At 44.8% G+C, this 16105-nt stretch overlaps 1 protein-coding gene across 1 annotated transcript in view; it reads left to right on the plus strand.

The window, feature by feature from the left end:
• Nucleotides 1-15640, plus strand: part of LOC126187762 (CLIP domain-containing serine protease 14D-like) — a 31958-nt gene extending 16318 nt beyond the window's left edge. Inside the window, exons 4-7 of the mRNA XM_049929023.1 lie at nt 491-606; nt 6320-6573; nt 14900-15051; nt 15240-15640. Of these exons, the coding sequence (XP_049784980.1) occupies nt 491-606; nt 6320-6573; nt 14900-15051; nt 15240-15398 (681 nt within the window). The 3' untranslated portion in view covers nt 15399-15640. The remainder of the gene's footprint in view (nt 1-490; nt 607-6319; nt 6574-14899; nt 15052-15239) is intronic.
• Nucleotides 15641-16105: the final 465 nt, after the last annotated feature.

Below are 16105 nucleotides of genomic sequence, written 5' to 3' on the forward strand. Positions count from 1 at the left end.
TGCTATTCGCTATTCGCTATTTATTGGCATTTTGACTCCTGTTGTGAAGCCGCGCGGTGTAGCCGCTCGGTCTGCAGCGACCTGCCATGGTTCGCGCGGCTCCCCCGTCGGAGGTTCGAGTACTCCCTCGGGCATGGGTGTGTGTGTGTTGTCCTTAGCGTAAGTTAGTTTAACTTAGATTAAGTAGTGTGTAAGCCTAGGGATCGTGCACCTCAGCAGTTTTGTCCCACAGGAAATTACCACAAATTTCCAAATTTTTACCTCTTGTGAGAGAGAAACTTGTATTCCTATAGGCCAGTCACGAATAGGAAAAGCTAGCCGACGAAGATAATGACTGGAAGAGAACTGTGCAGTTGCACCTACCATTTTGCAGATATTTTGCTTCAGCTATAGATGTGTGTAGTGTGGTAACTGACACGAGGTCATTTCGTCCACGCGTCTTGTGTAGCTGGTGGATCAGACTCTTGAGACGGGCTGTGTTGTGTTGCAGGCGGCGCTGGGCTACAACCTGCCGGACACGGAGGGCCTCAGCTGGCTGTGCGGAGGGACCCTCATCAGCGACCGGTTCGTCCTCACCGCGGCCCACTGCTGCGCCAGCAGGATCACGTGAGTAGCCTCCTCCGTACATCTATCAAAAAATGTAGAAGACTGAACTGCACATGGGTTCAAATCTCGACTCTTAAAAATTTTCGCTTGCAAGTGCAGCACAAACCGTTTTCTCCGTGCATATTTTTCCTCTGATATACAGACTGAGTCACCTAACGTTGCCGCTGGATATATTTCGTAAACCACATCAAATACTGACGAACCGATTCCACAGACAGAACGTGAGGAGAGGGGTTAGTGTAATTGTTTAATACAAACCATACAAAAATGCACGGAAGTATGTTTTTTAACACAAACCTAGGTTTTTAAAAATGGAACCACGTTAGTTTTGTTAGCACATCTGAACACATAAACAAATACGTAATCAGTGCCATTTGTTGCATTGTAAAATGTTAATTACATACGGAGATATTGTAACCTAAAGTTGACGCTTGAGTACCACTCCTCCGCTGTTCGATCGTGTGTATCGGAGAGCACCGAATTACGTAGGGATCCAAAGGGAACGGTGATGGACCTTAGGTACAGAAGAGGCTGGAACAGCACATTACGTCCACATGCTAACACCTTTTTATTGGTCTTTTTCACTGATGCACATGTACATTGCCATGACGTGGAGGACGCATAAATTGGCCAGCCCGTTCTCCTGATCTTACACCTCTCGACTTCTTTCTGTGGGGTACGTTAAAGGAGAATGTGTACCGTGATGTGCCTACAACCCCAGAGGATATGAAACAACGTATTGTGGCAGCCTGCGGCGACATTACACCAGATGTACTGCGGCGTGTACGACATTCATTACGCCAGAGATTGCAATTGTGTGCAGCAAATGATGGCCACCACATTGAACATCTATTGGCCTGACATGTCGGGACACACTCTATTCCACTCAGTAATTGAAAACGGAAACCACGTGTGCACGTGTACCTCACCCCTCATGGTAATGTACATGTGCGTCAGTCAAAAAGACCAATAAAAAGGTGTTAGCATGTGGACGTAATGTGCTGTTCCAGTCTCTTCTGTACCTAAGGTTCATCACCGTTCCCTTTGGATCCCTACGTAATTCGGTGCTCTCCGATACACACGATCGAACAGCGGAGGAGTGGTACTCAAGCGTCAACTTTAGGTTACAATATCTCCGGATGTAATTAACATTTTACAGTGCAACAAACGGCACTGATTACGTATTTGTTTATATGTTCAGATGTGCTAACAAAACTAACGTGGTTCCATTTAAAAAAATCGTAGGTTTGTGTTAAAAACCATACTTCCGTGCAATTTTTATGGTTTGTATTACCCAATTACACTAGCCCCTCTCCTCACGTTCGGTCTGTGGAATCGATTCGTCAGTATTTGATGTGGTTTACGAAATATATCCAGCGGTAATGTTAGGTGACTCACCCTGTATATCTGATTTTCTAAAAAAAATTTCACGTAACTATACCACTTATATTATTTATACCGTCTCTAAATAAGTTGTCCACTGAACGTACTTTTCAGGTGCTGCTTAGAATTTTGAACTTTAGTAATGAATCAAACAGAGGCATTTCCAAATCGCACTTCCATTTCCTGGAGCAAAGCAAGTATAAGAAACTGCTTACGCAAATGAATTTGATTAAACTTAGCATATTCTCACTGAAACTGCAAGATCGTCCACGAATATGTGCATATTATATGATTATATAATTACTGCTTCTCTGTCGTAGCAAGTATTCTTCGAGTTACACTGCGCACGGAGCTATTGTAATATATCTGTGGATAACCAAATACGATTTCCAAGAAGAAACCACGATGGTTGTGTGCCACAGCAAAGAAGCGTCCGCCGTTGCGTGTACATTAAACAGGAAACGGATGCAAAACTTTTGTAGAAGGGTACAGAAACTACACTTTGGTTTGTGAGCAACTGCAAGATATGTGTGGTGAAGGACAAATGTGTACCTTCGTTCAATCGTGACACCGGCCTCAAAATAGCCGGGGCACGGTTCAGGAGCGCATTGGCACCTATCGTTGAAGACATCTGCAGGAGTACACCTCGGTTCAGAGGCACGTAACAGAGCGTTCCTTCAGCGTCGCCCTGTGACAAGAACCAGGCGAATAATTCCGAATCCATCCGGAAATACTCACTCTGGTAGCAACTCGCTCCGTTAAATTACTCCAGAATCATACACAAATTTCCTCACGAACGATACTGTCTCCAGCTACTCTTCTACTCGTAACAGCATCAAAAAATTTTCTAATCAGCACTGTAAATCTCTCTTAGTTATCCACTATGTGCTGCAAATGTATATCAATCGAGAATGAACGTATCCATTCACAAATCTAGTGTGGAAATTACTGTAAATGGCATGGAAGATCGTATTTCTTTTTCTATTGTTCTCAGATACAGCGTGCCAAAATTGAAAGTTTCTGTCTCCATGTGAGGTTTTAATTTTTCCTCACGTTTCCATGTGAGCAATTCGTGAGACATCGAAGATCGTGCTTAGATCCTGCCTAGGAAACCAGTTTCTAATTTTCTAAATACTGGATTTCCGCGTAACACTTGGCATCCTTCTTCGTTGAACAGGTGAGATATTTCAGAATTCCACGTCACACTCCTGTGAGGCTTTCTTTCTATGTGTCTTCTCTGTAGGTAAGATGGTACAATACTTGTGACCACTTAATTGAGCATTGATCGTTCGCTTATTTCGCAAGCGATCATCTTATACGTACTGTTGTTCCCGCTATAGCATCCTATCAACAATCTCATCTACAACAGAGCCTGTTCGATCGCTCCACTTCATACCCATGTTTATTGTAAAAGACAGGTGTTTTCAGGCCATGACTATTTTCAACCGAGACTCGTTTACCTATCGCCAAAACCAACATTTCATCAAACGAACAACTTTACATTTGACTGAAATAAGAGTTACCTGTATTGCCTTGGGATGATACATTGCTATTATCTTATCGGATATTACATGTTATATAGTATTCGTGAGAAGTCAGAGACATCAGCTAACCGGATTCGATTTCTGTGAATAAGTAACATGGACAGTACTGGAAGCAATACACTTCCTTAGCATAGAAGAAATTATTTCATGGTCTGTCAATGTCTCTGCAGCCGGCTTTCTGTCTGTAATTTCTCAATCCAGACCTGGCTACACATCACGCATTGTGTTACTTGCTCGAGAACTTTTCTGGACCCAGCGTAGCTACGTCACGGTTCTCCGAAAGTCATGGGTGAAGGACACGTTTTTGTTTTTATATCATCCGGAAACCTGATATTGTTGCCACTGGATAACTATATAGGGAAGAATTTTCGAATAGCTCAAAGAAAACCGGTCATATACTTCAAAACTTGACAGTAACACTTTGAGTGTATGATTCTCCTTCTTGGTAGAAAAATATAATTATAAATGAAAATCACTATGCCTACTGCGTGTGTCCTACAGGATTAATATATTCAGGTTAACCGGTTTTCGGCTTGCAAGGTCATCATCGTCGAAGAACTTACACTGTTTGTAAATAACGCTGGAAGAGATGTTACACATCTAGACTGAGGCACGAACACAAAGTAATATTATCTTTGACATGCACTGGTAATGCAATTAAAAACGTAAAAAGGTGAACAGTAAATAAATTTAAAGGGAGCAAACCAGGAGAAACACTATCACTAAATTCGATAAACAGTGCCTTTATAATAATTTCAATTAAATTAACAATTCCAATAAAATAAATTTAGTACTCGACAAGAGTACCTGACAAGAGTAGAAGTCAGTAATGGTAGTGAACTGAGGCTGGTGGACTTCGCTTGTGGAAAGGAGATGATCAAAAAGGGTCACAGAATGACAGGAAAGACATTAAGAAGTGCAGTTCGGGTTCGCAGATGGAGTTTCAAGAAACCAGATAGACCCTGTAACTGTATGTAAACGGCACACGTCAGACAATATGGAAGTTAGCAGTGGTAGATGAGCAGACGAAGACACCAATTATTACTTAACGCGCATCAGATGTAGGCAAAAGATAGATCTGACAAGAAACGAAAAACAGTAGGGGAAAAGCGAAACAATGTAGAAAGTCTACGACTTGAAGAAAAGTGGCAAGAAAAGAGGAAGGAATTAGCAGAGATTTTGGACGCAAGAAAGGACACAGGGGAGGAGAGGTATGTGAAAAGTAAGTGGGAGATACTGAGAACAGTTATCAATGAGAGGTATTATAGCCTATATGAAAAGCACAAAGAAAAAGAGTGAAAGATAAAACTGACAGTTGTAAGAACAAAATAAATGGAGTAAATAGGCAATCACAATTAAGTAATTAAATGAAATAAATGAAAGAACATAGAGGGATAGAGAGGAACAGACAGTGTGCAAAGCGTTGGAAAAAGGATGGGAATTAAGTGAAGGTTATAAAAGAAGAAGTACTGAGCTGTGTTTGGTCATCAGGACTGTGGGCCAGATATTTATTGATTTCCAGAACTTCCAATAGGCAAAGTCTTTTGCCTTTGTTTGCCAAGTGGGGAACATGGGACTGTGTCTGGTAGCTGTGGTACTCACTCGGTACGTGCTCAGAAAATGTGGAATCAGAATTTGCAACCCCTAACTGCATTCGTGTTCAGCCAACTTAGTTGCCATATCTGTGCCTGATTGACCACCATAAAACTTATCACAGTCAGGGCAAGCAATACTGTATAACACATCACTGGCTGTTAAATGGGTCATATCTTTGCTAGTGAAAATACACTGGGGTGTGGTCCTCCTCACACAGTAGGAAATACTGTAATAGCAGAACTTGAGCGTTTTTGCTACACTCCGTGGTGCCTGTGCTAGGTATAGGATTGTACACCACATTCTGCAGACAGCGGAAGGAGCAGCAGAGGGAGCATAGAAGAGAGATATAATTTTCAGTTTCTGTTTCCTATGTAAGATGTGGTCGATCTAGGTTCAAATGGTTCAAATGGCTCTGAGCACTATGGGACTTAACATCTATGGTCATCAGTCCCCTAGAACTTAGAACTACTTAAACCTAACTAACCTAAGGACATCGCACAACACCCAGCCATCACGAGGCAGAGAAAATCCCTGACCCCGCCGGGAATCGAACACGGGAACCCGGGCGTGGGAAGCGAGAACGCTACCGCACGCCCAAGAGATCCGGGCGGTCGATCTAGGCATGATTGTAGCCAGCGGTCGAGGAAATAATTTCTATTATGCTAATGATGGAAGCTGATGGAATGGATTAAAATTTGCGTCATGGCCAGGATTTGAATCCCAGTCTACTGCTTACTTGGCAGGTATAATAGCCCTTACACCACCACACCTGCATGAATTGACCTTGTCCAACGCCATCCCTAACACAAACTTCAGTTCACATCTTCACTTTATTTTCTGCTGTTAGCTACAGTGCTATGGTGGTGTAACGGCTGGCATACCTGACTCATAAGCAAGAAGACCTGCATTCAAATTCCGGCCATGGCACAAATTTTAATTCAGTTCTTAAGCTTCCATTATTATAGTAGATAAAGATGAGGCTCAAATGTCACCAGGAAAATTTAATTATATCAATTTTTAATATGTGTAGCCCTGATTTGAAATCTTATTCGGACATGGGAACAGATATAAGACGGTGCACCGTTGAGTGGAACGCTGCACGTTTGTGTGTTACTGGAGGTTGCCAGCGAGAAGGTACTCCGGCACTCGGAAGTGAAGCGACCGTTGCAGAGTTGGGCTGCGTGTTACAGGGGCAGACCGGTGAGCGTGCGGCTCGGGACGCTGAGTCCCAGCTCGGGGGCGGCCGGCGACTCCGACTACGGCGTCTCGCGGATCATCCTGCACCCCGGCTACAGCAGGCGCCAGCGCTACCACGACATCGCGCTGCTGGAGCTGGACAGGAGGGCCGACCTGGGCGGCGCCGTCTTCCCCGCCTGCCTGGACACGAGCCCCGCAGACGGCGCCGACTTCCTCGCCACAGGCTGGGGGGCCACGAACGCTGCCGGTAGGGGCTCTGCTGCTACTCACCGTGCTGCGTCTGCTTCAGCCAGCTGTTCGTTGGCATAGTTAGCAATTTTCCCATCGATTTTCGAAGTTGCCTGAGGGAGACGTCCTAATAGCGTGTCGGACCTTCATTCCCTCGCGTAGTTCAGCAGCTCCACGTGGCATGGACACAACAACGCGTTGGAAGAGTCCCCTGCAGCAATATTGAACCATCCTGCCTTTATATACAGGGTGTTTCAAAAATGACCGGTATATTTGAAACGAAAATAAAAACTAAACGAGCAGCGATAGAAATACACCGTTTGTTGCAATATGCTTGGGACAACAGTACATTTTCAGGCAGACAAACTTTCCAAATTGCAGTAGTTACAATTTTCAACAACAGATGGCGCTGCGGTCTGGGAAACTCTATAGTACGATAGTTTCCACATATCCACCATGCGTAGCAATAATATGGCGTAGTCTCTGAATGAAATTACCCGAAACCTTTGACAACGTGTCTGGCGGAATGGCTTCACATGCAGATGAGATGTACTGCTTCAGCTGTTCAATTGTTTCTGGATTCTGGCGGGACACGGGACACCTGGTCTTTCAAGTGCCCCCACAGAAAGAAGTCACAGGGGTTCGTGTCTGGCGAATAGGGAGGCCAATCCACGCCGCCTCCTGTATGTTTCGGATAGCCCAAAGCAATCACACGATCATCGAAATATTCATTCGGGAAATTAAAGACGTCGGCCGTGCGATGTGGCCGGGCACCATCTTGCATAAACCACGAGGTGTTCGCAGTGTCGTCTAAGGCAGTTTGTACCGCCACAAATTCACGAAGAATGTCCAGATAGCGTGATGCAGTAATCGTTTCGGATCTGAAAAATGGGCCAATGTTTCCTTTGGAAGAAATGGCGGCCCAGACCAGTACTTTTTGAGGATGCAGGGACGATGGGCCTGCAACATGGGGCTTTTCGGTTCCCCATATGCGCCACTTCTGTTTATTGACGAAGCCGTCCAGGTAAAAATAAGCTTCGTCAGTAAACCAAATGCTGCCCACATGCATATCGCCGTCATCAATCCTGTGCACTATATCGTTAGCGAATGTCTCTCGTGCAGCAATGGTAGCGGCGCTGAGGGGTTGCCGCGTTTGAATTTTGTACGGATAGAGGTGTAAACTCTGGCGCATGAGACGATACGTGGACGTTGGCGTCATTCGGACCGCAGCTGCAACACGCCGAATGGAAACCCGAGACCGCTGTTGGATCACCTGCTGCAGTAGCTGCGCGTTGCCCTCTGTGGTTGCCGTACGCGGTTGCCCTACCTTTCCAGCACGTTCATCCGTCACGTTCCCAGTCCGTTGAAATTTTTCAAACAGATCCTTTATTGTATCGCTTTTCGGTCCTTTGGTTACATTAATCCTCCGTTGAAAACTTCGTCTTGTTGCAACAACACTGTGTTCTAGGCGGTGGAATTCCAACACCAGAAGAATCCTCTGTTCTAAGGAATAAACCATGTTGTCTACAGCACACTTACACGTTGTGAACAGCACATGCTTACAGCAGAAAGACGACGTACAGAATGGCGCACCCACAGACTGCGTTGTCTTCTATATCTTTCACATCACTTGCAGCGCCATCTGTTGTTGAAAATTGTAACTACTGTAATTTCGACAGTTTGTCTGCCTGAAAATGTACTGTTGTCCCAAGCATATTGCAACAAACGGTGTATTTCTATCGCTGCTCGTTTAGTTTTTATTGCCGTTTCAAATATACCGGTAATTTTTTAAACACCCTGTACATCCATAATCTTCGAAGGTGTTTCTGTTACGGGATTTTATGCATGAACTGACCTCTCGATAGTGTCCCGAAAATGTTCGATGGGATTCATGGCAGGTAATCTGGGTGGCCAAATTATTCGCGCAATCTGTCCAGAGTGTTCTTCAAACAAATCGCCAGCAATTCAGGCTCGGTGACATGGCGCATTGTCGTCCATAAAAATTCCATGATTCTTTCGGAAGATGAAGTCCATGAATAACTGAAAATGGTCTCCAAGTAGGTGAATATAACCAGAAACCAGTGCACTCCACGTAAACACAGCCCTCACCATTATGGAGCCCCCATCCACTTGCACAGTGCCTGGTTGACAACTTGGGTCCATGACCACGTCGGGTCTGTGCCACACTCGAAGCCTACCATCAATTCTTACGAATCATCATCATCATCATCATTTAAGACTGATTATGCCTTTCAGCGTTGAGTCTGGAGCATAGCCCCCCTTATACAGTTCCTCCATGATCCCCTATTCAGTGCTAACATTGGTGCCTCTTCTGATGTTAAACCTATTACTTCAAAATCATTCTTAACCGAATCCAGGTACCTTCTCCTCGGTCTGCCCCGACTCCTCCTACCCTCTACTGCTGAATCCATGAGTCTCTTGGGTAACCTTGCTTCTCCTATGCGTGTAACATGACCCCACCATCTAAGCCTGTTCGCCCTGACTGCTACATCTATAGAGTTCATTCCCAGTTTTTCTTTGATTTCCTCATTGTGGACACCCTCCTGCCATTGTTCCCATCTACTAGTACCTGCAATCATCCTAGCTACTTTAATATCCGTAACCTCAACCTTGTTGATAAGGTAACCTGAATCCACCAAGCTTTCGCTCCCATACAACAAAGTTGGTCGAAAGATCGAACGGTGCACAGACAACAGCCTTGGTACTGACTTCATTCTTGCAGAAGAGAGTAGATCGTAGCTGAGCACTCACTGCATTAGCTTTGCTACACCTCGCTTCCAGTTCTTTCACTATGTTGCCATCCTGTGAGAATATGCATCCTAAGTACTTGAAAACGTCCACCTGTTCTAACTTTGTTCCTCCTATTTGGCACTCAATCCGTTTATATTTCTTTCCCAATGACATTACTTTCGTTTTGGAGATGCTAATCTTCATACCATAGTCCTTACATTTCTGATCTAGCTCTGAAATATTACTTTGCAAACTTTCAATCGAATCTGCCATCACAACTAAGTCATCCGCATATGCAAGACTGCTTATTTTGTGTTCACATATCTTAATCTCACCCAGCCAGTCTATTGTTTTCAACATATGATCCATAAATAATATGAACAACAGTGGAGACAGGTTGCAGCCTTGTCTTACCCCTGAAACTACTCTGAACCATGAACTCAATTTACCGTCAACTCTAACTGCTGCCTGACTATCCATGTAAAGACCTTTAATTGCATGCAAAAGTTTGCCTCCTATTCCATAATCTTGTAGAACAGACAATAACTCCTAAGAGGAAGTTATTCTTACCAATTGACATTGGGATTCATTTGACCAGGACACCGTTTGCCAGTCGTCTAGCGTCCAATCTACATGGTCACGAACCCAAGAGAAGTGCTGCAGCCGATGTTGTGCTGTTAGAAAATGCACTCGCATCGGTCGTCTGCTGCTATAACCCATTAACGTAAATATCGCTACATTGCCGTAATGGATATGTTCATGATATGACCCACATTAATTTCTCCGGTTACTTCATCAAGTGTTGCTTGTCTGTTGGCACCGACAACTCTACATAAACGCCGCTGCTCTCGATCGCCAAGTGAAGACAGTCGGCCACTGCGTTAATATCGGCTAATCCCACATGTTCGGTGTTTCCGCCACACTCTTGATACTGTGGATCTCGGAATACTAAATTCCCTAACGATTTCAGAAATGGATATCCCATGAGTCTAGCTCCAACTATCACTCCGCGTTCAAAGTCTGGTAACTCTCGTCATGCGGCCACAATCACGTCGAAAACCTTTTCACATGAATCACCTGAGCACAACTGACAACTCCAATCCACTGCCCTTTTATGCCTTGTGTTCGCCATACTACCGCCATCTATATACACTCCTGGAAATTGAAATAAGAACACCGTGAATTCATTGTCCCAGGAAGGGGAAACTTTATTGACACATTCCTGGGGTCAGATACATCACATGATCACACTGACAGAACCACAGGCACATAGACACAGGCAACAGAGCATGCACAATGTCGGCACTAGTACAGTGTATATCCACCTTTCGCAGCAATGCAGGCTGTTATTCTCCCATGGAGACGATCGTAGAGATGCTGGATATAGTCCTGTGGAACGGCTTGCCATGCCATTTCCACCTGGCGCCTCAGTTGGACCAGCGTTCGTGCTGGACGTGCAGACCGCGTGAGACGACGCTTCATCCAGTCCCAAACATGCTCAATGGGGGACAGATCCGGAGATCTTGCTGGCCAGGGTAGTTGACTTACACCTTCTAGAGCACGTTGGGTGGCACGGGATACATGCGGACGTGCATTGTGCTGTTGGAACAGCAAGTTCCCTTGCCGGTCTAGGAATGGTAGAACGATGGGTTCGATGACGGTTTGGATGTACCGTGCACTATTCAGTGTCCCCTCGACGATCACCAGTGGTGTACGGCCAGTGTAGGAGATCGCTCCCCACACCATGATGCCGGGTGTTGGCCCTGTGTGCCTCGGTCGTATGCAGTCCTGATTGTGGCGCTCACCTGCACGGCGCCAAACACGCATACGACCATCATTGGCACCAAGGCAGAAGCGACTCTCATCGCTGAAGACGACACGTCTCCATTCGTCCCTCCATTCACGCCTGTCGCGACACCACTGGAGGCGGGCTGCACGATGTTGGGGCGTGAGCGGAAGACGGCCTAACGGTGTGCGGGACCGTAGCCCAGCTTCATGGAGACGGTTGCGAATGGTCCTCGCCGATACCCCAGGAGCAACAGTGTCCCTAATTTGCTGGGAAGTGGCGGTGCGGTCCCCTACGGCACTGCGTAGGATCCTACGGTCTTGGCGTGCATCCGTGCGTCGCTGCGGTCCGGTCCCAGGTCGACGGGCACGTGCACCTTCCGCCGACCACTGGCGACAACATCGATGTACTGTGGAGACCTCACGCCCCACGTGTTGAGCAATTCGGCGGTACATCCACCCGGCCTCCCGCATGCCCACTATACGCCCTCGCTCAAAGTCCGTCAACTGCACATACGGTTCACGTCCACGCTGTCGCGGCATGCTACCAGCGTTAAAGACTGCGATAGAGCTCCGTATGCCACGGCAAACTGGCTGACACTGACGGCGGCGGTGCACAAATGCTGCGCAGCTAGCGCCATTCGACGGCCAACACCGTGGTTCCTGGTGTGTCCGCTGTGCCGTGCGTGTGATCATTGCTTGTACAGCCCTCTCGCAGTGTCCGGAGCAAGTATGGTGGGTCTGACACACCGGTGTCAATGTGTTCTTTTTTCCATTTCCAGGAGTGTAATTATATGTGTATATCCCTATCCTACGACTTTTTTCACCTTTGTGTATCAACTTCAACCTGACGGTTACCATTTTTTTCATTTAACCCAATATTTTCAGGTCTTGATTTGGTTTATTAGGTATACCCCACACGTAATGACCAAAATATTTGTCCTTGTGATCCCGTCGGTTCATAAATATCCTGTCGAAACCAAGTGTGATGACGTTATAGTGACACAGTATCGTTTTACATGCACACTGTCCTCATCGTTCTCGATTTGATTACAGACGAAGCATAAGCTCGGACAAGGGGGAAACGAGAAAGTAATTGGGACATTTCCTTTCCAGAAGATCTATTTCATCATTTGCGATTTAGGGAATCCGCGGAAAACAAATCTGATGGTCGTATAGAGATATCGACCACAGTCCTCTCGAGAGCTCGTCCCAGACAGTAGTTGAAGCGCTGCGCTCAGCAATCATGGATGTGATTTATCCAGATTCTAAACGTCCTCAGCGAGTATTATCGCAGTGATTCGGGTAAGATATTCCTACGCCATTTATTTGTCGCCAATTCCTACTAATCTTGTAAGACAGGACACAAAGTCTTTATTCTTAATTCTAAGAATTGCAACAACTTCTTTGTCTCTTTCTGCCTAGAACGCCATTGCATTTCACCGTTGCATTACTCCAATTATGGAAACATACGAGTTAGTGTTGCAACACCCCGACTGCTATATATACACGGTAAACAAATGTCTCGCGACAGCCTTTCTTGCCGTTAGTCTTGCTCAGCGTGACGCTGTTTGTGTAACATCGGGTATCATAACAGATGACGTATCGTTCAAGCAAAAATTAGAATATAATGTGGTCCTAGGCTCTCTTAAAAGAAAATTGTTTGACGTGAATGTGTACTGAAGGTTTTATTTGCTGTCGAAAGTTATATAACCCACCACAATGAGAACAGTTTTGTGCCATTGTTTAACCCCAGGAGGAAACTTGACATTGATCACATTTTGAAACGGCAGGGCCCTTTTAACTCTGTTTTGGAGCCCTACAACTGCACTGCTGGGGTCAAGTGAACTGTGTCACGACCTGTTCACAACGGAGAACACTGCAGTGCCATCAACTCTAAAAAAAATAACTTTCATGAGCCTTGCTTCTCTTCTTTTACTCCCGCAAGTACTGCTGCAGCACTTCTGCAGATATTCGAGAATTTTTTGTTTTAGATGCACATACGCTCGTTTTCACATTCTTTCCCAAGCGAATCCACACTGACGTCAAAAAAAATAAATAATGTTACTTAAAATCCGTCTTGATTGCAAAAAAAAATTTTTTATTATTCATATGACCGGTTTCGGTTCATTCAGAACCATCTTCAGATCTGACATTTCAGTTACAGGAGGAACCCGTCCAAATCCAGCAACTTTCACATGCTACGTCACATCGATGTGAAAGTAACCCGTTACTCCTGCAACTGAAATATCAGATCTGAAGATGGTTCTGAATGAACCGAAACCGGTCATATGAATAATAAAAAAAATTTTTTTTGCAATCAAGACGGATTTTAAGTAACATTATAAAATCACTGACTGCTGTTATCCCATAAGACATTATGTCTGTTTTTGCAAAAAAAAAAAAAAAAAAAAAAAAAAAAAAAATTCTCAACGCCGATAAGGAACATGCGAGTTAAACGAAAGTTGGTAGACGTGTTTCTGCATCCGAGAGATGACCTCTATCCAAATTTTGCGCTATTCGCATAAGAGTGGTGCTAATAGCGCCACTATAAGGATGCAAATCTGGTTTGCTTTAAATATATGCTGTAACAGTCTAGAGCGTTAGTTACCTTTGAAACTGGACGTGGTGAGCTGACGTTAGTTAAGAATGCCTTTAAGATGACAAAGACACCGTTATCAACACCTAGCTGAGTTTGAGCGAGGTCGTGTAATGGGGATACCAGATGTTGGATCTTACTTGTGCGATAGCGTAGAAAGGCACTGCACACGGCTGCTGGCAGCGGTGGTCACGAGGATGTACAGTCCAAGAAGAGTGGGCTCAGGACTGCCAGGTGGCGCTACCTAGAGGGAATGCCATCATGTTCAGCATATGGTTCTGGTGCGTCGTACTGCACCTGCAGCAGTAATCTGAGCTGTAGTTGGCACCACAGGGACTGGCTGAAGGAGTGTTGTGTTTCCTGATGACAGCTGGTTCTGTCTTGGTGGCAGTGATGTCCGGGTGTTGGTTAGAAGGAAGTCAATTGTGGATCTGGAACCAAACTGTCGCCTCGCTAGACACACTGGACGTATACCTGATGACCGCAGAAAGGACTCTAGCGGATATCCGACCCAAATTTCTACGTCAGTAAGGTGATTCGACCTACTGTGCTGCCATTTATGAACAGTACTCCAAGGGGTGTTTTCCAACAGGATAACGCTCGCTTTCATAGCACAGTTGTAAGCCAACATGATCTACAGAGTGTCGACCTTCTGCCTTGGCCCGCTCGATCACAGGATTTGTCTCCAGTAGAGCACATATGGGGCAACGTCAGACGACAACTCCAACATCATCTACAAAAAAACAATAACCGTAGCTGTACTGAGCGAACAAGTGCAACGAGCATGAAACTCCATCCCACAAACTGACATCCGGCACCTGTAAAACGTAACGCGTGCACGTCTGCATTGCTTGCGTTCAACAGTCTAACGGTTACACCGGTTATTAATGTACCAGCATTTCCCACTTGCAATAGCTTATCTAGCGCTTACATTAACCTGTGTTCTTGCAATGTTAATTACTTATATTAACCAAACAAATGTATTCACGAAGTTCCATTACACTCCATTAATTACTTTTTGATGTTGTGTTTTTTTCCGTCACTGTATTATTAACGGCTGCTTTTCGTTGATATTGAAATAGAGGAAATGTCAAAAGTTTTGAAAAGCTGCTGTTGCCGTATCTCATTATATATGTATAAAATTCAAATTGCAACTTTAGTCTTAGGAAAGTGAAGATTTGTGCGTCTGTATCTCGGCTCTCCTTTTCAGGAACGCGAGCCAGCTCGGTGCTTATGAAAACTACAATATCCCCATTCCCATTATCAGACTGCCAAAACGCTTACAAGGATAGGTTCCCAAGAGGACTGAATTCGTCGGTAATTTGTGCCGGAGATCCGCAAGGAAAAACGGATACCTGCGTTGTAAGTGTTAAAAATAGAATTTTCGCATCAAACATAATTACCTGCAAATGCTCAGTAGTTCTACTTATTTACAAATTTCAGAGAGATATCCAGTTACAGCTTATTGTCATAAAGTCAAAACACTGTAAAAATAAGGAGCTGTTGCACCCCATTTGTTGGCAATAAAGTACTGTCTCTTCTCGTTTCAGGGCGACTCCGGCGGTCCTCTGGTGAGGGGAAACAAAGCGCCCTACACCGTGGTCGGAATCACCAGCTTAGGGCCAAAGCCGTGTGGCGGCTCAGTGCCCAGTATCTACACTCGCGTCTCCAGCTACGTGGGGTGGCTGGAAAAACTCATCTGGCCCTAAAGGGCGAACGGCTAACAGCACAGCTATCTCAGGGATACCTAAGAACTATCTTCATGGCAATTAGCACATAACTGTGACCAAAAACGTACTGTGATTAATGTGAGTCTCGTAGTGGACGCATCACTGATCAATGAACAGCATGCGACAAATGAAGATCACACACCCACACGCGTACACATACACATACACACACACACACACACACACACACACACATACACACACACACACACACAAATACACACACACATGCATACGCAAGCGCACTCATCCCCAACTACAAAATATATTAAAACTCAAGCAGCAATTATTATTAACGAAATAGCTATGTAACATAGCTACATGGTTTTCGTGTAAACTGAAGCTAGTCATTTTTGTAAAAGGACTGTAATTTATTATCCAAGAGCTGTGATATTTATTTATAAGTAATGTTACTCTCTGGAAACCAGTATAAAGGAAAGGAGAAAAATATTAATCTATTAGTTCTTTGTGTCATTAAAATCCCCCACGGTGACTGTGATCACAAAGTCACTCTTGGAGTGACTCTCAAGAAACACTGTATTTTATTTCCTGTCTCTGTGTACAGTACTTATTTATTATAAACATTATAATAAAATATTTTATACAATGATTGTGATTCTTTTTTATGATGACGTAGACCCGTGAGTGAGACGTCGGAGGAATACAAGTGGACGTCACACTAACTT

The sequence above is a fragment of the Schistocerca cancellata genome, chromosome 5 (genome assembly GCF_023864275.1).
Source record: "Schistocerca cancellata isolate TAMUIC-IGC-003103 chromosome 5, iqSchCanc2.1, whole genome shotgun sequence".
Lineage (NCBI taxonomy): Eukaryota > Metazoa > Arthropoda > Insecta > Orthoptera > Acrididae > Schistocerca > Schistocerca cancellata.